The following is a 26,848-nucleotide window of genomic DNA, read 5'->3' as shown; positions in this document are numbered from 1 at the left end:
GAAACCGGCCGGTCGCTTAGGTTGAGCGACCGCCACTAGTGACCGCCCCAAAAACAGAGAGTTTCAGATCCGAAACTTAGGCTTCTGATCATCCGTTTTCAATCCGGATTTCGAGTGATCATGGCCAAAGTCTCGAATCTAACACTCCAAGAGACACTAGGTGATAAGAAACCTAACAAATACCATAAATGGATTACCCAGAAACTCTCCCCTTGACTGGATCTATCCATTAACAAATGCAGGGATTTGTTTCTGGACATGATCTCATCAAGAACATTGGAAAGGGAGTACAACAAATCAATTGGGTAACCACTAACAAAAAGGGAATGGGTTCATATCAATTAGAGGTTAAAAAGAAGAGAATTGCAGATGAAGATTCATTACCTTAATCAGAATCACCAAGAATAGAAGAGAAAAGGTTTCATATCATTAACAACACTTCAGACCTGAATCCCGCACTTTTCCACAGCCGCCTAATCGCCCAAAATAGCAATCCCGAACATAATAATGCGTTAATAGGGCGAGGGATGTTATTTATAACGAACAAGGGGCAAAATAGGGCAAAACCCAGAAAACAGAACCGGGCGGTCGCTCCAGTCTGTCGCTTGGTTCAATCGACCGCCACTAGCAACCGCCCCCATGTATATTGCTATACAAGGGTGCTTTGCTCATGGGGTTGATGACCAAGTACAACCTAACCCAAATGAAGACATGGGGAAGATCTTAGACCGAAAAGCAATCATAATAGGTTTGTAACAAAGGGGTTAGGATTTCATCAAATATAACATATGGCTCTCATGGAAAGGCTATGATCACGGAAAGAGAGGGAATGATTGTTATCAAGAAAATAACAAAAAATCATAGGAAATCTAGTTTAGGTTAATAGAAACATTACCCATGAGGTTTCCCTCACATGGAAGGTTACAAAAGGTTCCAGAAAGATCATTCAAAGGTTAGGGTTAAGGTTTCAAGAATCTATTAGCTAGGGTTAAGATGATGATGATGATCATAGATCTCAAAGAATAGAATGAGATCATGGAATAGATGGTTGCAAGGATGCATCATCTTTTTTCCTGATCTCAAACAAGAACAAGAACAAAGAAAGAATAATTAGAAATCCTAATTAGGTTAAACATGGATCATGAAGAAAATATAGTGTGATCAAGGATAAAGAATTAGAGAATGATAGGTTACAATTTTAGTAAAGAAAACACATTGATTGGCTGTTAACAAGATCAAACTAAGGGTTCTTGGTTTGATCCAAGAGGTTAGGATTTCACCCTTTTTTGGCTACCAATGAAAAGGTTGAGAGCACCGGATGAAGGGAAGTAAATTGATAGCCAATAAAACAAGAAAATATAGATGATCAAGTTTAGGTTAACACAAATATCCCCAAGGGAAAGAGAAACAAAGAAAGCACAATCTAAAAAAGTGTTGGGAAGTTTCCAACAGATAAAAGAACATTAGGGTTTCAGATATGGTTACCTCTCATAAGAGTTGGTTACCTCCCATGAGAGTTACCCATAATTAATTCTCACAAAAACAACCCAAGATAGATAAAGGAAATCTCATTAGTATTTCAAAATAAAGAATGGAATTAGGAAGGGTCTACTAATGAGAGAAAATAAGGTTCTCAATTAAATTGAAGGGAAAGAAATTCAAATAATACAATTAGGGATTACTAACAAGAATCCGTGTATCCCACGAAAAGACTAAGGAGAATAAAGATTCACCCTTAGGACAAAGAATTTACAATCAAGAAAGGTTTTGGGGAGGGTCCAATGAATTAATAGAAAATAAAAGGGTTGCCAATTGGTTACCCTCTCATGAAAGTTACCCAAGAATTTCCCCTCAAAATCTCTCCCTTCTGGTTTTCAATGGTCCAAGGAATATCAGGGATTAACTCCTCAATCATGAGGACACAAGGGAAGGTCATGGTAATAATATGAGACCTTCCCCACAATTATAAAGATAGGTAGAAAATTAGGGAAAGTATCATTAAGAGCTTTGGTGGAATCAAATTCAAGAATCATCGCCATATGGCTTCAAGATCATAGAGTGAATTGGGGGGATTCACTCTAGGGCTAAAAGAATTAGAGAAGAGGTCATTACAGTAGTGTAATACCCCTCTCATGATCAGAATATCAGAAGTAGAGAAGAAAGAATGAATTAAAGAAGAAACGAATTGAATACAAACCTTTTAGAAGAGAAACCGATAAAGAAATCAGACAGATGCTTGAGGATCTTCCTTGGCTTCGAAGGAGAGGTTCTAGGGATCTTCCCACGTTCTCCCAAGGCTTAGAAACAGAATGAGAGTGAAAAACATGGAGTTCCCCCTTTTAAATAGCACAAAGAGTTCAAGAGTTACTAGGATTTCACCAAACTGACCAAACTGCCCCCGGTGGTTGATTGGTTGCCCAACAGGAAGTTCAAAGGTCGATCCCATGCTATCAAGAGGTTTAGAAACATGGTGGGAATAGTTTACCACGAAATTAAAGGAAATAAAGCTTTTGAAAATCTTCAAAACAGATATTTACAGACAATTTATTCAGAAATAGGGGTTTAATGGGCCTAACTTCAATATTTTTGGATGGGCTTCTTTCAACACATCATACTACTTACCTAGTATGGAGGTAAGTCTTCAAACCAGGTCCAACTAAGCTTTAGGTCCATCAACCAAGTTCTTTTTCACAAATAAATAGTTCAACACCAAATCAAGTAAGGTTTCCATAAGGAAACACCATCATCAATATCCATTGGTTTTAGGTCAAACACCATATCTTCTACTGAGATGTCCCACAAGGACATCTTCCTTCATTTTGGAACATTGGATCAACTCTAAGGGAAATGTCTGACATGGCTTCCTAAGATTTTCAAAGATAGTAAAACTGAAATCACGGTCAAACTTCAAAGTCAACATTAAACAAACCCTACTTCACCCAAAACAGATCGGGTCTTCGAGCTAGATTTGGGATGGGTGTCACACAAAATGTATTTGCTTCTTGATTTTTTGAAACCAAAAGGATTCTTCCGCACCCAATACCCAAGAGACTATGGACTTTTTGTAGTTGATTACAAACTAGTCAGGGTAGGGATGGAGCAGTCTCTAGGACATCAATCTCTCAGACTAAGTTCTCAAATAAGTTGTCAACACTTCCAAACACATATTTATACTTTTTGTGTTAATATTGGGTTCTATTTTTAATCCCAATCATGCTGTAAACGTTGCCTCCACTTATAATATTAACTTCGAATTAATGACGAAACTGATACCAAGGGACGTGGTTGTGAATTCGACGATTGTAGCCATGGTAGTTCTTGCAAATCAATATGGTGAGTTCATCTATCAAGTTGGATCATCCCTTAGAACCTAGCAAAATTCAATTTGCTTCAAGAATGTTGCTATTAGTACTTCTCTAAGCATCCATGGATTGCTAGAAGCATTCATGGAGTCTAGTAGTCATCTCTTTGTTAAGAAAGAGGTGTGTGCTCTCCTAATGCTTTTCAACCATATAATAAAGATGTAATTCACATAAGATCCAACGAAATTCTCACATCCGTTTCTTTTATTAGCACTCACAAGTAGGTCTCATCCCTATTAATATGTGTTGAAAAAGGAGAAGAATAACACTATGCACATACCACAAAAGGTGATCCCGACTCACATTGAAGAGCATGGACATGCAGCTTCAACGGATTCATGTACCTATCTGATACATGTCAGGTCATTAACTTGGTTTTCTGGTCACTGTTCTCACAACTTTTAGATAGCTCATCATGGACCCGCGGAACCATTCCAGCTAAAGGTTAACAAAGCTTTACGTGTCTTTCTTGCTCTTCATAAGAGTGTATGTTTCTTATGACTTCATTTGTCAATCTCATGCACCAGAAAAATCAAATAAGAAAAAAAATGATTAAATGTACTCAGTTGATAGAGATACTGATATACATAACTGTGTTCCTACTTCCTCGAACTCTACTCTTTAGCTATTCAAGCTAGCGATGGGATTTAATAGATTTGATAGTTGTTTTTCTGAATTGAACGATATCACCCGGTGCCTATTTAATACTTAAATTGATTGACGTACGTTAGATATATGAGTTTACTCTTTAACTTGATCCGGATGAAGAAAAAAGGACTGATTGTAGATTTTTTTTTTTTTTCTTCCTTTTTTAAATTTAAACTAATTTCATATTAATTTTACGGTCAACTAAACAGCTTGGTTAAATTAATTTCACATCACTTCACTTGTAACCAAACGAAAGAAAGGGGAAAAAGAATTTCTTGCGTTTCTCTTCTCTTCTTTCCCTTTCCTTTTTTACATTTCCATTGTAACCAAATATACTCTAGGCTATGATTTATAATAGAAATTTTTTTTTTCACGGCACCAACTAAGTTGGGCCTAAATTCTAGATTATCTACTTAAGTGGAAAAAGTTCCAAATGGTCATAGTTTACTTTTTTCAAAATTTCAAATTACCCATGGTTAATTTTTCTATTAATTTTTAAAGTGAAATAACCATTTTGTCCAGGGTAAAGGGAAATATAAATTAGTATTTTACAAAACCTTACTTGAGTTTTTTTCAAATTTACAAGAACAAAACTCCCTGTTTCACTCGATTCACCATCCCTCCCCTGCCAGCAACCATTGCAAACAACCACCACCCCCTCTCTTGCCGGAAAAAGAAAGACCTCCCGGATTCCCTTGGTATTACATTTCTTCATCATTTTCCTTTCCCTTAGCTAACAGAATGTCTTGTTGCGGTGGAAAGTCCAGTTGCGGTTCCAGCTGCAATTACAGCAGCAGCTGTGGGAGGGTATGAAATCCCCTCACATGCACATATGGAGGGGTTCTGGGTTCATTGTCTTTCTTTTCTTTTCTCCAATGAAATAGGGTTTTATTTTATTTTATTTTGTTTGAAAATAGGGTTTTTATTTGAACTAATTAATTTCTCAAGTGTCTTCTGTTTTTGGGTTAAAACAGATTGATCTGTATGCAGATGCAAGATGTACCTAGACCTCTCTTTCTCTAGGGAGTGGACAAGCTTATATACCATCATCATCGAAATCACTCCCGAGAAAGCGTATGTATTTGTATCATCCATCGCTTATGTTATCTATGGTTCACTTTGTCCCTTTTTTCCAGCAAGGAAAGGGGGGGTGGTTACCAGCGTTCGTCATGGGCAAGGGGTGGTGAACCGAGTGAACCAGTGAGTCTTTTTGTAAATTTGAAAAAAATTAAGTGGGTTTTGTAAAATACTAACTTACATTTCCTTCACCCCATGGGAAAAATGGTCATTGCACTTTCACAGTTAACATTGGTCTATGGGTTGCAGTTTGAAAATTTTCCACCTTAAGTGGACAGTCAAGAATTTTAGGCGCCATAAAAAATTCTTTAGAATAATATTTTGTTGACAACTTACTCTGAATTCACTATATTTATATTTAAAAGAAAAAAAATATTATAATCCATTCAAGGCTTGCCAAAATACCAATGTACAAATGTACAAAATGTCAGTGATTTATCACCATATTGGATGGGGGCAACACAACACCCTTGGTTGACACGAGTTCGACCAAATTCAACGATATATTGCTAACCTTCGATTTTTCGACCTGTTGGTCAAATTTTCGGCAATTTTTCACTCTTTTTTTTTTTTTTTTTTTTTTTTGTCATTTTCTCTTTCTTATCCAAAGCTTCCCATAGCTTCTCTCTCCACCTATACATGTAGGACCTCCACCTGCTCCGGGCACTGCCCCCACACTCCCAGCTGCTCACTGAGGAGCAAGACCCTGTGTTCGTCGGCGATAGCATGTGAAGTATATACCATACTCAACAAGATGACTCTATGTACTTGCCTACATTGCTATACTTTTTTAGTAGCATTGTATCTTGTAATGGTATAATAAATTGTAGACTTTAGTACTTCTCTTTACTAGTTACATACTTGTATTCTCTTTGCATGTTTACATTCCTAAGTTTTGTAGACTTCCAATTTTACCCAATAGCTGGGCATGTACCAATCAAGAATATTGGTTTAGGTGATTATTAGGCCAAAATAACGCTCTTAGTGTATTTATTGGCCTCAAATTAGGGTACGGACTAAAATTTAGGCCAAAATGACCCTAAATACCCCCCCAAAACAGGGAGTCAAATTTTCACTCACGCATTTGCAAAATGTCGGCGAAATGTCATCTTCTGTGATGTGGATGGCCACCAACACTCGACATTTCGAACTTTGCAAAATACATAAAAGAAAATCAAAAGAATTAAATTTTGCTCTGTGGTAGAGTGATTTGTGGTTCTTACATGATGTGTAATCCTTCTTTTGTGCCACATTTGTCTATTAAATATTAAATTATTCAGTTATTTTATCCAAAGAGGTTGGTTTAGTTGGCAGAAACAAACATTTTGTAAGTAAGAGATCAAAAATTCACATCTCGCATCTAGAGGCGGACCTATGTTGGAGCCACGGAGGGAGCCATGCATCCCCCGGCCCCACATTTTTTGAAAATGTTGATTAGTTTCTTTAGGGCCTGTTTGGTTACATGAGTCTGGAGATTTCAAATATCTAGAGATTTCAAATCTATGGAGTTATAATTTATAAAATTAAGTGTTTGGTTGTGGAATGAAATCTGTGATTTCATCCTAAAAATTTATTTGATCGACATGATTTTTGTGAATGTACAATTGTACAGCTTTTTTGAAATCTCTGGACTTCACCCCTTACCCATAAATCTACAGACTCACCTTTTTACACTAAAAACGTGAATCTGTAGATTTCATGAATCTAGAGATTTTTACAACCAAACGGGTATAATTCTCAGATTCATGAATCCAGAGATTTGAAATCTCTAGATTCATGTAACCAAACAGGCCCTTAATTTTTCTTGTTTTTTTCTCTTCCCACATGTGAAATATCACTACCCCCAATATTGAGAATAGTTTTAAAAATAAAATAATGGGTATAAATGTTATTCCTAATTAGAAACTAACTCATCAATCTTTATTTATTCTCTCCACTCTCCACTATCCACTCTCCTCTCTCCTCTCTTCTTCCTATTTATTCTCTTCTCTTTCTACAAACATGCGTTAAGGAAAATTTGAAAAAAAAAAATCTTCTCAATTTATTTATTTATTTCTATTTTTCTCTTTTTATTTTTTTATTTTTTTTATTTTTTATTATTGTTCTTTCTATTGATTTTATAGTCTTGTCTATCTTTTTTTTTCTTTCTTTTTGTTATTTGATTTTCTATTGTGCATGAAATATCTATAATTAATAAAGTAACTAACTACCATTGACCTGCACCTAACTTTTTACAATTGAAATCATGTGTTTTTTTATTTATTTATGCAAATTGCTTTAGTTTATTCGTATTTCTTTTAATTTACTTTTTATTTTTATTTTTTATTAATGTGTTTAAGTCTCACAGAATATATGTGGGTCTATGTTTGAATATGATAAAATAATTCAAAGATAGAACCCCCAATGAGATCGACCTATAAAGACCCACACATGTATTGTAAAAAAATATTAGTACTTCCCTAACGGAGAGGTGGATTCTCATTCTTTGCACCTGCTCATGTTGAATCTTGGTTCTGCCTCTATTGTCTTATAGTTAAGAGATAACGATATAGATATCATGGCTATCCAACTACGAGCCTAATTGAACTGGACCTACATGTTTGTAAAATCGATCAGTCTGTCCCACTCACTAGATTGGGTAGATCACAATCATTGGTTATGAAAAACGTCACATTTAAAAATATGAGCAGTTACCCAAAGAAAATAAAATAATATAGATATTATATCCATACTCGTCCTTGGTCCATTCCTTGCCCTAGACTCTTTATCCACATAAAGAGGAAATTTTAACTTACATACTTTAATTATTAATATGTTTTTATTATTAAAAACAAAATATTATTTTTTAGTTAATTAATTAAAATAGAACAGATTTTTTTTTAAAGTCCCTTTGTACCAAAAATAAATAAATAAATAGAAGTGACCTTTATTAATCACTATTATAGCTAATATACTAAGAAAAATCTTGCTTTGAAATCATACACGTGTCAAAAATCCAATCATGTAGATTGAAATTTTTTCTTTCAATGAAAAGAAAAATCTCATTGGACAAGGTCCATCAACTAGTAAAGTTTTATTAAGACAATAAATTGTCAAAGCATCCATTCTATAATCAAGAAAGCATTTTAAGATTATAATTAATTACACTTGATAGGGTCTTAATCCTTAAGAGTGATTGAATTTTCGCTTTTACATGTAGTAACCAAACGAGTCCAGATCCTCCTCTACCCTTACAATGGTTGAATCATACACACAAACTCCTTTGTTTCAAGGGATCAAGATCCTCTCCGTACAAACCTTTCGTCCATCCAAACGGTCCAACTGTTGAATGGGCGATGCGTGGACGGAGAGTATGGCAAATGCCAAATGCAAATGCTGAAACAAAATCAAACCATTTAGAAATGAATGAAATAGAATCAATCCGATTTCGAAAATGTGATTCCATTTATAAACGAATTAGCTCCATTTTAGCCTTTACATCCAACAATTGCCATCATTTCTAGTCACGGCAGTCAAAAGGACCAGATGAACAAGAGGCTTGGAGGGAAAGGTTTCCAATTCTGTGTTTAAGGGTGTAAAATCAAAGTTAACCATTTAAAGAATTTAGTATAATTAGTGTTGTATCCATTTTGAGGAAAATAATTCTTATTAAGGTACTACATCAATGAGATTGGTAAACCGTTTGATACAAATTCTTGAAATTGTAGAGCAAACATTTTTTATAGGGGTGCAAATTTGGCCCTGGCGGCCCTAATAGTTGCCCTGAGCCCGAATATGTATTGAGCTCAAGATAATATCTGGCCCTGACTATGGCTAAGGGAGGGCATGGGATTATTTTTTAGCCCATCGAGCCCATCCCTGATTTTTTTCCCCTAACCTGATCCTTGCCCTAATCTTGGTATTGTTCTAACCTTGGTTTTGGCCCTGATCGTAGTTATTTTTGTCCCTGATCTTGACTCTGATTTTCACCCTGATCCTAACCCTAATTTTGGCCATAATATTGACGCTAATTTTTTCATTAATCTTGACTCTGATCATGTCCTTGACTTTTACCCTGGTCTTCATATTAACCTTGATATAAGCTTTGATTTTGACCATGAGTCATTTTGATCATATTAGAATATGAGTTCATATTTTATATTATTTTTTAGGGTAATTTTTATTTGGACTCCTTGAGGTTTGACCTCAATCATTTTTAGTTCCCAAAAATATTGACATCTTTCATTTGTCTCTAACATGGTATCCCAACCAAACTTATCAAGTATAGATAGTTATGTTTGTACCAAAATACCATTTTTTTTACTAAAAAAATACATATTTTTGTATAATACTAAATTACCGTTGATTTACTTGTTATTTGAATATGGATTTTTTTTTTTTAATAGGGATATTAATTTTTCATACAATTGTGAATGAAAACATACTTTGTCAAGGATAGGGCCAATCAAGGCCAATGCCAAGTATAGGGCTAATCAGGCCTAGGAACAAAGCTAGAGTCAAGGCCAACCCCTCCCGACCCGGCTCATTCAAGGACAATCAATGCAGGAATGGGCTTGGCTGGGCCCTATAGGGCTTATGATCAAGGACAATAATCATTGGCCCTTAATTAAATATATAGGCTTAGATTAGAACATATAGGGTTGAGCTTGGGATTGGGAAAGCCCAACCTTATTGCAGCTCTATTTATCATTGGATTGTAACAGTTAAAACGTTACTAACAATCAACCTTACATTTCTATGGACATCATTTAAAACATGTTTAATAGTCACTTAAAATTATCTTTAAACCTAAATTTCGACCCGTGAGTGACAATTGAATTATTTTATTCAGCATATGACACTATCATGGATAATAAACTGTAAAACACTTAATCCAAGGATCAAAGGGATTTTTGTTTGCGCCTGCGCGGATATCAGGCACACTTTCATGACATCTATTATGAAAATATTCCGACGGTTTGTTGAACAGGTGAACTTGGCAATTCAGTTTATCAATAGTTTAGAAACTTTTTAAAATTGCAAAACTAGACCCCAATTAAATTGAAATTCAAAAAAGAGTCCATCTTTGACAGTAATGTGAAAAAGCGAGATTGAGAACCCTAACTTTTGTTTTGTTTTTTAGTCGTCATCCATTCTCACGGCGGCTAGAGGTGGAGGAAGTTCACGACGTTGATTGGTGGTGATGGAGGAGTGGAGAGTGCGTCTTAACCCAATATTGCCCGATTCATTGAGTTTAGTGCTTTAGAACTAATAGAGAGGCAGGCAATCATGAAGTTTCCTATAATACCATCCTTCAACATTCGAGCATCCACGAGTGTTGGGGTAATTGTATTACAAATTCTTCAAACATACAAAAATGAAATTGCAATACAATTGAGAGATGAATATCTTTAGCAAATCCGAAGAGCTTGTAGTTGCAACCGAACGAACCACCGATCGATGAGGTTGAGTCACACCTTGATGCTGTCTTTAAGGTAATTGATGCACCCTACTACCAAGGGTTCTTCGCACCACCACCTCCAAGATAAAGCAACCTCCAACTAGAAGATGAGGTAGTTCTTCTAGTCCCTTCAAGGAGCCAAAAGCTAGAGCACAACACTTAGACAACTCAAGAAAGAAATGAACTTTGTAAAACAAACAATGTGAGTGAGGAGTGTCTCTATTGCACACCACATGCAAGGAAGGGTTGGGTTTATATAGGCCCAAACCACACCTCCTCACAAGGGGAGAATCAATTCTCCACTAATGGAGAATCAATGGCTTGCCCCTCCTCCACTAATGGAGAATCAATGGCTTGCCCCTCCTCCACTAATGTGAATAAACCCCCTTGACCTAACCTCCCCACTACTTGGGGAAGTAACTCTCACATTCACTTCTTTGGAATGAATAGGCTTTAACCCATTGAAAGACCTTAACCCCCACTCATGGTATTGGCCATGAATGGTCATGAAGTTGAAATGAGAAATGAATGTCAAGAGTTAGAATTTGAGTAATTCCACTATTCAAGTAAGTCCACCTCATCACCATGATCAAGACCTTTAAGACCCATGACCAATGTCATGAAGAGCCTCATAACCAAGGTCATGAAGGGCCTCCTTTACTCATGGTGCCTCATTACCAACCTTACCTCATGTGCCTCACACAAACAAAACAATTACATAAAAGAAATGCAAAAACTAGTTTTGAAACTTAACATATAGATAATATAGTTTTTAATAAAAAAACCTAACAACGAGTTTCATGGATCCCTAAGAAACCAACCCAAGTTTTCTTATATAGCTCATCTGTTAAGCAACTCTTCCAAGCATAAAATACTTTTAACTGTAAAAGACTATACCCACACAAAAATAAAAAATAAAAAACAAGTTGGGATTTTGCTCGTATCAATTGGACTGTGTTAGGCCTTAGGAGAATGAAAAGAACGTACACTTTAAAGTTCTTTTAATCCATCTTCTCTAAAATAGAGGTGACTTCTCTTCACTTTTCCACTCAAAAAGATCCTTAGCAGATTGGAGAGTGAGGTCGCCATTAGAGGCCGGGAATAGAGATTAGAGTTAGAGTTGTAGGTGTTGCTTGGCATATAAATGCACATATCCTTCACACCGCCAATGCAGGTATCCATCCGCATCTGCATATAAATGCACATATCTTCCCGTACGCCCTCCTAGTATTCCCCAACCATTTAAATGCAGATATTCTTCCGCATCTACATATAAATAAATGCACATATCCTTCCGCCATCCAACGTGCAGCTTCTCTCTCTCTCTCATTGCTTTCTCAGATGGATCCAGTGGGCATTGTCCAGTCTCTTGAGAGCAAGACCATCTTGGTCACTGGTGCTACTGGGTTTCTAGCGAAACGTACGTAGCTAGGGATCATTTCCCTCTGCGTTTGTGTGTGTGTGTGTGTTTAATTTGCTGGCTTTCGAGTAAAACGTTGTTTGTGTGTGTGTGTTTCTAATGGAGTTATGGGTCTTGAATTACAGTTTTTATAGAGAAAGTGCTGAGGGTGCAGCCAAACGTCAAGAGGCTTTATCTTCTATTAAGAGCTGCAGATGCAGAATTGGCTGAACAGAGACTGCATGGAGAGGTATTACTTACATCGATCATAATTAATAATGTTCAATGTGTGCTACCATGCCATAAAGGCCCATTATTACTCTTCTCTCCTTAACTGTTTGAATAATAATACTAACTTTTCAGGTCATAAGCAAGGAACTCTTTAGGGTTCTGAGAGAGGAATATGGTTCCGGGTTCGATTCCTTCATCTCGAAGAAGGTTATTGCGGTTGCCGGCGACGTCGCTTTCGAACACTTAGGTATAGAAGCTTCAGATTTAAGGGAAGAGATGTGGAGAGAGATCGACATCGTTGTTAACATGGCTGCGACAACCAGATTCGACGAGAGGTACGTACTTTCCTGTTCAGATTTATTAACTGACATCTAATTAAGAGATCTAGTAATTGAGTTATTGTAGCCTTAAGAGCTCTTCGCGACCTGTAAATTAATTAGTTCCTACTGCTATGCATGCATGTGTAGATACGACGTGGCTTTGAATGTGAATTCCATGGGAGCTAAGCATGTTCTCAGCTTTGCAAAGAGATGTATCAAGCTACAGATGCTTTTCCATACATCTACAGGTTAGAAATAGCTAGCAATGAATCTGTTTGTTTAATCAGCTAGCTTAACGAAATTTTAGTTTTTAAGTGTCTTTAATTAATTTATGGAGATGTTTGGGTTCTTGCCTGCAGGTTATGTGGCAGGAGAACAAGCAGGAATCATACTGGAGAAACCGTTCAGGATGGGTGAATCACTGAACAAGATCCCTGGGTTGGACATCCAACAAGAGCTCAAACTAGTGGAGGAGAAATTAAAACAACTCCGGGCTTCAGGGGCTTACCCAAAAACTGAGACAAATGCCATGAAAGAATTGGGACTAAACAGGTTTGAACCAAATCAATATGCTTAGGGCTTACATCGTAGATGTAAACGGATCGGATTTGGAGAAGATAGTAGTGCCACCATGTCCGCATTCTATTATATTTAGACGGATTCGGATAAAATCCTTTCGGTTTTTAGACGGATTCAGCTGGATTTGAATGATAATTGGATAACTATTTTATTAAGTAGATTCTTTTAAATGAGTATGATTACTGATTGAATACAAGTTTTCAACTATCTATTGACATTTTTATCATTTTATTTGTGAGGCTAGGTTTGAAATTTAAGAATTTAGCAACTTTGATAGTAATTTTAATAAAAATCTAAATAAATAGCACCATATCTCAAGTAAAAAATTATAAAAATAAAAAATAAAAAATAAAAATTTCAAATAAGTATCTTAGTCAAATAATTTTATGGAACGGATAATAATCGGTAAGAGAGGGGTATATGCCATATCCACATCCTATTAGTAATCGAACACATACGGATACCACTAAACTGGATGTAGATGGGGACTTGAAAGTAGATTTCGATTATCCATTTACACCCTACTCACCTCACATTAAATGATCAAAATGCCAACCATTAAATAATAATAATAATAATAATAAAAGAAAAGAAAGAGGGAACACAAATAACAACCGCGGGTTAAAAAGATATAAACCAAATAGGTTTTTAGCTAAAATTCGTCTTCCAATCGTGAAGTTGGTCTGGGAATTTTTTTATTTCTCGCTTGTGGTCATCAGAAGGCGATACGTGGCATCTTTAATATCCAATGGCTGTAACCTACCTTGGTCTGATAATCACAGCCGTTTGATTTTAGAAAATATCACTTGTTTTTTTTTATGAAAACCATGTGGAAAATACCGAGGCAACAAACAAAGACCTGGATTTTTCTTGTTATTATATGCATTGTTATTATTATTATATATATATATATACTTTTTTTTGTTCGGACATGTTTTCAATGTATCTCATGAGTGAGAATTTTGGTCTTAGAAGATCGTTTCTCCCTTCAATTTATTTTGGTTTCTATTTTGAAGCTATCTTCTTGTCTAATTTAGATGATTTTGTCTCACAACTTTTTTTGTTTTATCCTTTTTTCCTCTATGTTGACAAAGAGCAAGACATTATGGTTGGCCAAATACTTATGTTTTTACAAAATCTCTGGGAGAGATGCTTATTGGAGTACAATTTAGAGAGAAGAATATACCGCTTGTTATTTTTCGTCCAACTATCATAACAAGCACATACAAAGAACCATTTTCCGGTTGGATTGAAGGATTGAGGTAATTTAAATTTTTGTGACAGTTTAGGTTTAATTGGATATAATTTCTACTTCAATTTATCGATCATTTCTATTTTGAAAGTTGTTTGATTTGAATTTTAAGTTTTATGTTAATAGAAAGTACAACATTACCTTTCTATTTTTTATGATTTCATACCACCTCTCTTATTTTTCTAATCCAATTCTGCATTGTTTTGCCTTGTTTTCCATCACTCTTATTGTTCTCTAAGTTTTCAATGAAATAAATGTATCGAATTTATTTTCATAAACTGATCGGTCCGAGTTGTCCAACTCAAGTCAAAATTTTAAAACCCTAATTAAGAGTTTTGTAAACTAGGTCTAGATGAAAAAAAGACTCAATTTAGTCATAAACCATCTGAGTCTTATTTAAGTGAGTAATTTAACATGAATCATGATACTTGATAAGTTAAATCGTATTCTAAAATAACAACTCCATGCTAATAAACTATAAGAAATTCATTTCACTTCTCTTGTCCATAATCTAAACTTAAAAATATGTGATTCCTTTATATATATTCTTGTTTTTTTTCTTCTCTAATTTATCATCAGTAGGTTTGCAAGTCGAAATCACTGAGTTTTTTTGACTGAGTCATAAACCATCCATTCCCTCCACCCCCCAACCAAAAAAAAAAATGGTTTTCCAACTGTGATACATTAATATATAATCAAATATTCAAATTTATTTTTGTGCGGGTAAAATTAAGTTTTCAAATCAATACAACCAAATTCAGAGCAATTTTAATTTCTTGATAATAAAAAATTTAAATGTTGATTATTGCATTAAATTTTGTTTTACTCATTATCAACTTCAATGTTAATGACAGAACCATTGATGCCATCGCTATTGGTTATGGTAAGGGGAAAATAACATTCTTTGCTGGCAATCCAGAGATAGTCCTTGATATGGTAGTGTGAGCTCTTTTTTCCTACTCTTTTCATTGACAATACATTTCTAAGGTGTTTCCTGTATAAATATGTATTATTATTATTATTATTATTATTATTATTATTATTATTATTATTATTATTATTATTATTATTATTATTATTATTATTATTATTATTATTATTATTATTATTATTATTATTATATTATTATATTATTATTATTATTATATTAATATTATTATATTATTATTATTATTATTATTATTATTATTATTATTATTATTATTATTATTATTATTATTATTATTATTATTATTATTATTATTATTATTATTATTTCATCAAGTTTGAGTTGATGATGAAGCAGATCCCTGGGGACATGGTTGTGAATGCGATGATTGTGGCCATGATAGCTCATGCAAATCAGCGTGGTGAATTCATCTACCAAGTAGGGTCATCCCTAAGAAACCCAGCAAAATTAAGCTTGCTTCCCAAGTATTTCTATCACTACTTCTCTAAGCATCCATGGACTGACGATGATGGAAAGCCTATCAAAGTTGGCAAAATGAAATTACTGAAGAGCATGGACAGCTTCCACAAATACATAGCTATTCATTTTATGCTAACATTGAAGGTTGGTTTATTTATTTTTATTTTTATTTTTTCTTTTCTTTTCTTTTTTTCAATAATAATGGTCTAAGACTTATTTACATCAATTTTAACGTTTCCAATTCAATATTATCTTCCAGGTTTTCTGGCTTCTGAATATTGCAACTTGTCGAGCTCTCCAAAGCAAATATAGCAATCTCAATGAGAAGTTAAGCTCTACAATGCGGTTGGTGAAGCTTTATGAGCCTTACTTGTTCTTCAAAGGAATGTATGTTTTTTCTCTCTTTGGTTGTCAATCTGATCTTGCATAGGAAATAAAGTGGGAGCAAAGAAAATAGTTATATCTTTTCTATAAGAAAATTAATGACAAAACGAGTAGATATGAGTTTGTTTAATGGGAGAAAACATGTTATGGTTGTGTACCCAGCATGTTGGCACTTGGCACACGACTTTAAAATGTTATACTTCCCTTGTTTTATTTTTTTTTAATTTTGTTTTGTGATTCTACTCACTCTGTAATTAATTTTCTTCGTATATACAGCTTTGATGACTCAAACGCAGAGAAGTTGCGAAAGGCAATGCAAAATGGTGAGGGGAAACATTTGTTATGTTTCGATCCAAAAGGTGTTGACTGGGATGATTATATGATGAACATTCACCTGCCTGGGCTCATAAGAAGCACTCTTACTACAAAGAGTACGAAACCATAGATTGATTTCTTGGTTAAAGAATGATATATTTAATATTAATTAATAATGGTATTACTAGTTGCTTTCAAGACAGCACTAGACGTATTCTATCTTTGCGTGATGAAGAATAAATGACATAAAACGATTTCTATAATAAATATCCAAATTTTGGATTTGGCTCATACAGTTAGTATCTTAATGGGATTTTCTGTTGACATGCCATAAGGTATCAAACTGTGTTTGTATACATAATTTCATTGACGTATACATCCTATATCATTCACAACCAAAGGGAAACCAGCCTTGCTAACATGATTACCGGATCACACTATTGGATTCACATTGTTAGTAGCCACAAGCGTGTGAAATTAAACCAAAGTTTCAATTCAAATTAAAAAATTTAATCATTTAACCTTCTGAGATTACCTGGCCAACATTCCGCAAGCCTTCTTTGCTCGGCTGAAGAATGGGCAACACATCCATGGCTGCAGATGATTTGAATTAATATCTAACAAATAAATCTTTGATATGAAAAAGGATGAGAATTCAAGCTGCAATATAGACCCTCATATAGAACCAAGTAAAAAACCAACCTCAAATTTTCTTCTTCTTTTATCCCTCTCTAGGGGAGAGTACTCTCGACCTCGTACTAAGATGTGTTAGTCGGTGCCAAATGAGCCAACCCATTGATGGTACATTCAACTCATACGGTTGAACCAATTCAAGGGAATATATATATATATATATATATACAATAGCGTGAAAAGGGTTGCCTGCCTATGTGCAGCTATTGTTTGTACACAATCCTTTTAGTGTGAAGCAACTGGATTCAATTCAATTCACTCCCTTGAATTAAACTATAAATGCACATGATTTAGGCTTCAATCACGATGTTAAATTAATACTAGAAACCAACTTACAGAAACCAGGTTACCAAAATTTCAACCTAATGCCAGAAAATTCGGCAAATCCTGTGAGAAAAGACAAAACAAGGCCATAGCTGAGCAAGATGATTAATGCTGTGAACCAAGAAGCCGAGATGGTATCCACATACAAGTTTATCAACCCAGTAAGGACATTGGCCTGCAGAAAGAAATTCATCACCAAAATGGTTTTCCTCAAAAGTAGTGAAATCAATTTTCTTTAAACAGGCTAAAGAAAAAAGCGGACTCTAAAATCACCAGTAGAAATAATGCCAGTAGATTCAAGTTGAATGCTTCTTCAAGCACTGATGTCTTTTGTCCACCGATGAAATCTGAAAGCATCAGAATTCCTAAAACCTGCAAAATTAAGTAATTGCATATTTGCATTAGCAGTACAAATTTAACTTTGTTAGAAAGAACTTTCTTAAAAGATAATGCGTAGGTTACCACATAAATTTAGTCAAGTATCTCATAAATTTAGTCAACTTAAATAATCACAATGTTGAGATTTGTTTCTTTAGATTATCTGAATATTCCTTTAAAAATGTAAACATTGAACAACTCTCATAATAAACAAATGAGTCTTCAACTTATTTATCAGTGCACTATTACATTACATACGAGTAGCAACCAAGCCATTAATGTGTTCTTTGGTTCAAACATTCTTTTTTTCAGTATAACCTTACATCATTATACTGCATGCAGCAAGTTCCATGAAATCAGCTTAAACACAATGCATCCATTCAACATTATAATTCCACACTACTTTTCCAGTAGGGAGTAAATGATATTGGATTCAAACTGGATTCAGTGATAATCTCATAAATCCAGTTTAATCTCATTGCTTTCTTTGAATGGGAAATACAATTCAAGTGCAAGTAAATAACTCATCCTTTTCCACACAAATAAGGGAAGACAAATCCAATGAATATTAATGTGCAATGGCCATTAAAACTGTAATCAATTACAAACAATCAATTCTAAAATTCCCATTCTAAGAACACATTCTACTTTTGGTTTCATAGACAATTATAATGTGTAATGGACCTCTCTTCTAACCTAAAATTAATCAATGAATTTCTGTTAACACTTTACTTTGACACTGAAATCGGGAATTACCTGAAAGTTCACTGCTAATACAAACATTACATATGCCAAGTTACACTGCACCATAAGTTCAATGCCAATTGATTAGCCAAAATATCCATAACTAAAAAAATTAGCACGTAGTTACTAGAGACAAACAAGGATGACGCATTAAACAAACAACTCTTTACCATCCTACGAGAAACTTTCTCAACATGCTTGTCCAGAAGTATAGTCAGGAACCTGAACATGCATTGCAAACCTAAGGGTAAGGAATCAACCTCGATAATTTAAGGGCTTCCTTCGAATCGTTCCTGGGAAACATCTGAACGAGATCACCTTCCAGGGCCGGACAACTCTTGCCTCATTCGTTAGTTTTGGGTGATCCCAGAACCACCCTAATTTTATAAATTATAACTCCTGTTTGCTGTTTAATCTCGTGTCCCCATGTACCAAACCTAAGATAATTTTGGGGGGATAGTTGAAATGAGAAACTATGTTGCAACAGAAGATATACCAAAACAAGAAATTAAGCATCCAGACTCTATTCCTTGTCCATTGACTTTTCTTCATAGAAGACTTTCCCTCTGTAGAAGACTTCTTCCGAATGGCATAATTGTCTGCAAATGCGCCTCAATCTTCAAAGAAGACTGATTCCTCTGTCTAACAAATAAAATAATTTGTTTTAGGGGGAGAACACCTTTAAATAGGGTGTAAATAAATCAAAAAGCCCAATATGCCCTTTGTTGTTCTTAGGCTTCAGAGGGAGGTCGCCCCTTGGTCAACCTCCCTAATCAACTTCCACATCTAACTTCTCACAGAAGTGGGATTTTGTGGTCCGATTAGTCTGCAACACAAGTATAACCTTGTAGATCAAGTTAGGGCCCCTTAACTAGGCTTGAGGGCTCTCCAACTCTATCTTTCGTGAGCTATTAATCCAACTTCCTTGACCATTGTGCTTCATGTCAAATCTCTTTCTAAAATTCAGCAAAGTGTCAAAACCTTCATCAATACCATCCACAACCATGGATTTTGATCTAATCCAATGGTCTATCTGGATGACCCACAGCTATCTTCTACTAACACTATGGGTTCTTGGACCTACAAGTAAGGTTTCATGCTAGGATCCTTGAGGATTTCACAATTATTGCAGTATTTCTTGGAGAAGTTGATCAAATAATTAAATTGGGAAAGAAGGTGGGGATGTGTATATTCCACACAAGCAACTTTCATACCATTTGATTGGAATAATAATATAGAATCTTTACGTAAAACAGGGGGGGGGAAACTCTTTTAAATTAAATAATAAATGTTAGAACAAACACTAAGAAATCACAAATAGATATAAGAAAGAAAAAAATTAATCAAAGGAACATAGAGATTTAAGGGGTTGTATGGCAATGTTTCAGTTCCATTTTCTTATTATTAGGTGAAAAAGAGTTTTCCTGTTTCTATACATTTTCATTGTTTTTCACTGTTTTGTTGCTGAGATCGGATATGGTTAAAGAACAAGAAAGTTTTTGTAACCCCCATCCCCTAAAAAATGAAATAAGATTATTATTATTATTATTATTATTATTTTATTTTATTTTTAAGATTTGTTTTGATATCAAGAAGATAATAAACTGTGCCTAGGTGCCCATTTGGTTCTCGAAGAAAAAAAAAAAGAAGAAGAAATATAAAAACTGTAATACAACCCCTAAAAGTCAAGTCTATGAGACTTGAGAAATCATACATCATGAACCAGGACCAGTCTATGTGAACCTGCCTAATGCTGCCTTAGCCAAGCGAATAAATGGTCTGGACCCAGTGGGCCAGACTCAATAATCTCAATGGACATGTTCTTCTTTCTTTTCTTTTCTTTTTTCCTTTTTTGGAAAAGATGGGGGCAGGGGATCGAGGTGGAATAACGTGATTAATCACTTTCAGGTTTTCTTCTACAAAACTAGTCACCAGGTATTTGATTTAACAAAATTAAACAAATTTATGCAGTGTTTTACATTCTTTTTCCATGATTAACCCTTGAACAGGTCATCTTCTTCTTGTCTCAGAATTCTCCAAATGTTTCCTTCCTCTGCATGCATCTTCATATGGGATGGTGCAAGATCAACGAAAAGAAGAAAAGCAAAGTAAAACGGAGGAACAAATGCAAAAACAAAAGAAAATGAAAAACTTATTTCCTTTGTTTCATGGTTGGATAGTAAGGAGATAGTCAATTCGATAGTTGTTTGAGAATGAGAGAGATTAGAAACTTAACTTCTCGAACTTCAGTTTTTGGCTTGGATCAATTACAGATTTGGCTTATTTTGATTCTTTAGTATTAGGTTCATGCTACTGTAGGTTGGTTTGCCTTCAAATGGCAAAAGATAATCACTTTTTGTGTTGATTTTTTTTGGGTTTTATTTTATTATTATTTTATATATAGGAAAGAAAAAGTTGGAATTACTTCAGAATGCAGTTACATGGCTGTGTTAGCCTTATAGTCTTCATATTAGGATTAAAGGAGGATTCTGATGCGTAACCTTAGTAAACCATTCCATGAGTGTGGGGTGTTTAAAGTGGCAACAATACATATTTGTTGTTAAAGCTACTTCCTCTAGCAAAATAGGGGTTAACTTGAGAGGTCATGGCTATGTTAGCCTTATAGTCTTCTTCTTTTTCCTCATTTTCCATTTCTCCCTGTAATTTACTTTATAACTTTAGATCTACTGTCCATTTGTTAATTCTCATCAGCACCCTATTTGGTTGTTGACAAGCAAAAATTTTGGCATTTCTTTTTTCCAACACAAAGTAGCATGTAATTATAGAGACCGAAATTAATAACCCATATAATTGCTTGGTTATCCATATGGCTATCTGAGAGGAGGTGTGTGCAAAGGTCTAGGATGAAGCTTTGACTTAGATTCTCTGTCGTCAATCCCAAAGGTCTTGCTGTCAAGATTCTTTTCATCCATTCGTACAAAATGTAAGTATGCCATGCCGTCTCCATACTATTGTTGCATAATGCATAGTTAGAAGGAGTGTCGGTCCATTGAGCAAGAATAGCATTGAATGGTATTCCTACATTCAAGAGGCCCTAAAAAAAAAAGATTTAAATTTAGGATGGAGAAGAGTAATTTCCAAAAACAAATTTCCATCATTTTGAGAGAGCATTTCGTGTATCGGAGATTTCTCTCTCAAAATTGTACGACCTGCCAATTTAGCCAAAAATTCACCTGATTTTGAGATTAGAGAAGACATGGAATTAGGTTGATTGGATATGCATATGGGTAATTGAATTGAGTGGGAATGAGTCGGGAGGATTAGAGAAGCCGAGGGTTGATTGGAAGCATATGGGTAAGAATTGGGGGAAGAGTCGGATGAGATAGAAACCGGAGAGGTTGATTGGATATGCATATGGGTAATTGAATTGAGTGGGAATGAGTCGGTGATGAGATTAGAGAAGACCAGGAGTTAAGTTGATTGGATATGCATATGGGTAATTGAATTGAGTGGGAATGAGTCTGTGATGAGATTAGATAAGACCAGGAGTTAGCTTCAAAGTCATGTGCAACTTTTTCCATAGTAGTCAATCTGCCTTTTCCAGAAGGAGAAGTCAAGTTCCCTCGCTATTTGTTGTGAATTAGGAGGGATCCAGGGATCAAACCAAAAGGAAGCTTCTTTGCCATCTCCTATTTTTTTTCCTTACCATTGTCTTGAGTAGTGGAAGGATACTTGTGATGCTATTCCATATCCATGATCCTTTTTTGGTCACCATTATTGGATTGGATGGTGTTGGTCCATTGTGGTATTTTGCCTTAACACCTTTACCCATAGTGTATTAGGGTCATTCAATAGCCTTCACCCTTATTTGAGGAGCAATGCAGTGTTGTAGTCTTCCATTTTCTTGAATCTTGGGTCTTTTAGCTGAATAGGTTGGCATCCTAGAAATTAGAGTTAACTGTTTACTTTGGTGAGGAGCTCGATTCTGAAATCTTTGGCATATTAAGTCCATTTTCCTACAAATACCCTTTGGTAATCGGAAGCATTACATTTGGTATAAGGCCATGGATTATATTGTTGCTTCCATGAGGACCCCTCTTCCAACAAAGGAGAGATTCGATGCTTTCAAAGCCGTTAGTTTCTTTGTCATTCTATCCAGGACGAATTGAAGATTTTTGGCCTTGGCTCTTCCACATAATCGGTTTGGCTTAAGTAGACTTTGTTTCTCTTCATCTTTGATACCCCAAGTATCGAGCTTATTTGACTTCTAGTTCCTTTGCCAACGTTCTGGCTAAAGAGTGCCACACTTTTCTCAAAGTTTATTTCCTAACTTGTTACATCCGAGAGTAACTTCTAAGTCAACTTATAAGTTAAGATTTAAGTGACTCATTTTGAGGATTCAGGACACAGTTAAAGCGAGAGATGGAATCATCTGGTTGGAATACAACTTGGGAGACATTTATAGGAATAGTTGTTCTCTTAGTTCATGCTTAGCTAAATGTGTTCATGTGTTCAATTGGAGCTATCTATAGAGTTCTAGAGCTGGTAGGGTCTAAGGGTTGGGCTGAGGTATAGAGTTTTGGCAATCTGATTAGCAAAGGCTTATGCTATATCTCTTGGGTCAAAAACACAAGATCCCTAATGTACAATAGATTCTATTTTTCTTTTATGATGAGGGATCTTAGCAAAGAGGAGGTAAAATATAGTGTTTCTATCCCCATCCAAAATGTATTTGCTTCATGATTTTTTGAAACCAAAAGGATTCTTCCACACCCAATACCCAAGAGACTATGGACTTTTTGTAGTTGATTGCAAACTAGTCAGGGTAGGGATGGAGCAGTCTCTACGACATCAATCTCTGAGACTAAGTTCTCAAATAAGTTGTCAACACTTCCAAACACATATTTATACTTTTTGTGTTAATGTTGGGTTCTATTTTTAATCCCAATCATGCTGTAAACGTTGCCTCCACTTTTAATATTAACTTCGAATTAATGATGAAACTGATACCAAGGGACATGGTTGTGAATTCGACGATTGTAGCCATGGTAGTTCTTGCAAATCAATATGGTGAGTTCATCTATCAAGTTGGATCATCCCTTAGAACCTAGCAAAATTCAATTTGCTTCAAGAATGTTGCTATTAGTACTTCTCTAAGCATCCATGGATTGCTAGAGAAGTATTCATGGAGTCTAGTCATCTCTCTGTCAAGAAAGAGGTATGTGCTCTCCTGATGCTTTTCAACCATATAATAAAGATGTAATTCACATAAGATCCAACGAAATTCTTACATCCGTTTCTTTTATTAGCACTCGCAAGTAGGTCTCATCCCTATTAATATGTGTTGAAAAAGGAGAAGAATAACACTAAACACATACCTCTGAAAGGTGATCCCGACTCACATTGAAGAGCATGAACAGCTTCAGCGGATTCATGTACCTATCTGATACATGTCACCATTGAAGGTCAGTAACTTGGTTTTCTGGTCACTGTTCACACAACTTTTAGATAGCTCATCATGGACCCAAGGAACTATTCCAGCTAAAGGTTAACAAAGCTTTACGTGTCTTTCTTGCTCTTCATAAGAGTGTATGTTTCTTATGACTTCATTTGTCAATCTCATGCACCAGAAAAATCACATTGAGAAAAAAATGATTAAATGCACCCATTTGAAAAAGTCTGTTACAAAACATGTAGAGATACTGATATACATAACTGTGTTCCTCGAACTCTACTCTTTAGCTATTCAAGCGATGGGATTTAATAGATTTTGATAGTTGTTTTTCTGAATTGAACGAGATCACCCGGTGCCTATTTAATACTTAAATTGATTGACGTTAGATATATGAGTTTACTCTTTAACTTGATCTGGATGGAGAAAAAAAATTCATAGAATAGAATTAATATATAGATTGATTTATAGATTTAAAAAAAAATCTAAACTCATTTCATATCAATTTTCCAGAACCAAACAGTGTGGTTAAATTAATTTCACATCACGTCGCTTGTAACCAAACGCGATAGGGGGATTCCTTGCATTTCTCTTCCTTTCTTTCCCTTTTCTTTTTTTCATTTCCATTGCAATCAAACATACGTTAAACTATGATTTATAATAGAGGTTTTTTTTTTCAGGGCACCCACTAGGTTGGGCCTAAATTCTTAATTTTTCACTTAAGTGGAAAAAGTTCCAAATCGTCATAATTCACCTTTTTTTTCAAATTTTCAAGTTACCCATGATTGACTATTCTGTTAACTTTTAAAGTGAAATAATCATTTTATCCAAAGGTGAAGGGATATATAAGTTAATATTTTACAAAACCTTACTTAAGTTTTTTTTTTCAAATTTACCAAAAAAAAAAAATCCCTGGTTCACCCTCCCTCCCCTGCCGGTGACCATTGCAAGCAACCACCACCCCGTCTTCTGCCGGAAAAAGAAAGACCTCCTGGATTCCCTTGGTATTACATTTCTTCATCATTTTCCTTTCCCTTAGCTAATAGAATGTCTTGTTGTGGTTCCAGCTGCGGAGGGTATGAAGTCCTCTCACACGCAATTAGACCTGTAAATGGATAGCCGAAATCCGCCTCTGAATTCGCATTCGTATTCATTTAAGGGTATCCGTATCCAAATTTTTTTTTACCAGAAAATATCTGTATCCGTCCGCTAAGCAACCGGATTCGGATTCATAATTGCTTATCGGAGGATAATATCCAAATAAAAATTTATTCGGATAGAGTAAAGTATTTAACATTTTTTCTTTAAAAATGGATGATAATCAGATTCGGAAACCGGTATTTGGTAATCGCAAATTAGAAATTTATAATAAAAAATATTAAAAAGTGACAATTATCAATCAATAATCGGATAGTTTATCGGATTGGATATCCGATAAAGTTTCGGATTCAAATTCAAATGCCTACTCTAAACTTTTGTCAGATTCGGATAGCAGATTTGCTATTTGGATTCGGATACTAGTGTATCCGAGCCGAATCCGATCTATTTACAGGTCTACCCGCAATATGAGAGGGGTTCAGGGTTCACCATCTTTCTTTTATTTTCTCCAATAAAATAAGGTTTTATTTTATTTTATTTTGTCAGCAAATAAGGTTTATATTTGAACTAATTAATTTCTCAAGTGTCTTTCGTTTTTGGGTTAAAACGGTTTGATCTGTATGCAGATGCAAGATATACCTAGACGGCTATACCTCTCTTTCTCTAGGGAGAGGACAAGCTTAGAGACCATCATCATCGGAGTCGCTCCCCAAAAAGGGTATGTGTATTTGTCTTATCCATCACTTATGTTATCTATGGGTCACTTTGTCCCTTTTTTTCCAGCAAGGGAAGGGGCGGTAGTCATGGGCAGGGTAGGGGTGGTGAAGCAAGTGAACCGGGGAATTTTTTTGTAAATTTGAAAAAATAAAATGAGATTTCATAAAATAATAACTTATATTTCCCTTCACCCTATGGACAAAATAATCATTTCACTTTAAAAGTTAACTATGGGTAACTTAGAATTTTGAAAAAAGTGAATTATGGACGGTTTGAAATTTCTTCCCTTAAGTAGACAGTCAAGAATTTGGGTTAAGGAAAATTTGAAGAAAAAAAAAATCTTCAATTAAACACTCTCTTTGTCGATTTTTTCTTTTACTAATTCTATTTGATTTTATAGTCTTTCTATTTTTTTCTTTTGTTATTTGATTTTATATTGTGCATGAAAAATCTATAGTTAGTAAGGTAACTAACTACCATTAGTTTGTATCTAAATTTTTATGATTGAAATCATGTGTCTTCTTTTTTTTTTTTTTTATGTATATATTTTATTTATGCATTGTTGCTTTCATTTACCCATATTTTTTTATGGAGAAATTATCATTATCAATAATTTACCTATTTTTGTAATGTGTATTGGTCCCACAGAATATATGTGGACCTACGTTTGAATATGATAAAATAATTCAAGGGTAGGACCCTCAATGGGACCTATATGGACCCACACATATGTGCTGTAAAAAATATTAGTGCTTTCGCGCCCTCTCATGTTGAATCCTAGTTCTACTTCTGCCTTTGCAATCGTACATGTCAATGACCAATATGGTAATTTTATACCATCAGGTCTAGTTCATCAATGCCCGGTCCAACCACTAGTTCGAAAGGAATTGGTTCGACCATCTAATACATGAACGAACCGACCACCGCATCAAGAATGACCGATCAGAGGTGAACTTCTACTATATATCAACTAGTCTATTGAGAAGAGTCAGGTAAACAACTCTCATCAGAGTTATATTCCAAATTAATCTCTAATATCTTACACTATATAAACACCTTAGGCAAG

The 26,848-nt window shown here is 35.0% G+C and overlaps 2 protein-coding genes across 3 annotated transcripts; one reads left to right on the top strand and one right to left on the bottom strand.

Moving 5' to 3' along the window:
* The first annotated feature begins 11,845 nt into the window (after positions 1-11,845).
* Positions 11,846-16,806, top strand: LOC149024780 (fatty acyl-CoA reductase 3-like). 2 transcript variants are annotated; one of them, XM_089142993.1, is made up of 10 exons: positions 11,846-11,947; positions 12,073-12,176; positions 12,290-12,492; positions 12,625-12,725; positions 12,837-13,029; positions 14,151-14,318; positions 15,163-15,244; positions 15,594-15,860; positions 15,976-16,103; positions 16,377-16,803. In XM_089142993.1, the coding sequence occupies exons 1-10, from the start codon at positions 11,869-11,871 to the stop codon at positions 16,543-16,545; spliced, it is 1,494 nt and encodes a 497-aa protein (XP_088999119.1). In that variant the 5' UTR covers positions 11,846-11,868; the 3' UTR covers positions 16,546-16,803. The 2 variants fall into 2 exon arrangements, with proteins under 2 accessions (XP_088999119.1, XP_088999120.1); XM_089142994.1 differs by lacking the exon at positions 14,151-14,318 and having other exon boundaries at positions 16,377-16,806.
* A 648-nt stretch (positions 16,807-17,454) lies between these two features.
* Positions 17,455-18,901, bottom strand: LOC149024779 (uncharacterized protein At4g17910-like). Its single transcript, XM_089143531.1, has 5 exons — positions 18,873-18,901; positions 18,725-18,776; positions 18,567-18,611; positions 17,706-17,804; positions 17,455-17,607 (listed from the first exon to the last, which is right to left on the bottom strand). The coding sequence occupies exons 1-5, from the start codon at positions 18,899-18,901 to the stop codon at positions 17,455-17,457; spliced, it is 378 nt and encodes a 125-aa protein (XP_088999657.1).
* Positions 18,902-26,848: the final 7,947 nt, after the last annotated feature.

The sequence above is a fragment of the Hakea prostrata genome, chromosome 2, assembly GCF_041222555.1.
Source record: "Hakea prostrata isolate BN-2017 chromosome 2, UWA_Hpros_2, whole genome shotgun sequence".
Lineage (NCBI taxonomy): Eukaryota > Viridiplantae > Streptophyta > Magnoliopsida > Proteales > Proteaceae > Hakea > Hakea prostrata.
This window is presented reverse-complemented; position numbering and strand designations above follow the sequence as displayed.

Bases quoted from the DNA above. Each gene is read 5' to 3' on its own strand.
- LOC149024780 (XM_089142993.1), top strand. From the start codon at position 11,869: ATGGATCCAGTGGGCATTGTCCAGTCTCTTGAGAGCAAGACCATCTTG. The intron at 11,948-12,072 runs GTACGTAGCTAG...CTTGAATTACAG, and splicing joins TACTGGGTTTCTAGCGAAAC to TTTTTATAGAGAAAGTGCTG. The intron at 15,245-15,593 runs GTAGTGTGAGCT...ATGATGAAGCAG, and splicing joins CAGAGATAGTCCTTGATATG to ATCCCTGGGGACATGGTTGT.
- LOC149024779 (XM_089143531.1), bottom strand. From the start codon at position 18,901: ATGAGGCAAGAGTTGTCCGGCCCTGGAAG. The intron at 18,777-18,872 runs GTGATCTCGTTC...ATGCATGTTCAG, and splicing joins GAGTTGTCCGGCCCTGGAAG to GTTCCTGACTATACTTCTGG. The intron at 18,612-18,724 runs GTAAAGAGTTGT...CTTATGGTGCAG, and splicing joins AGAAAGTTTCTCGTAGGATG to TGTAACTTGGCATATGTAAT.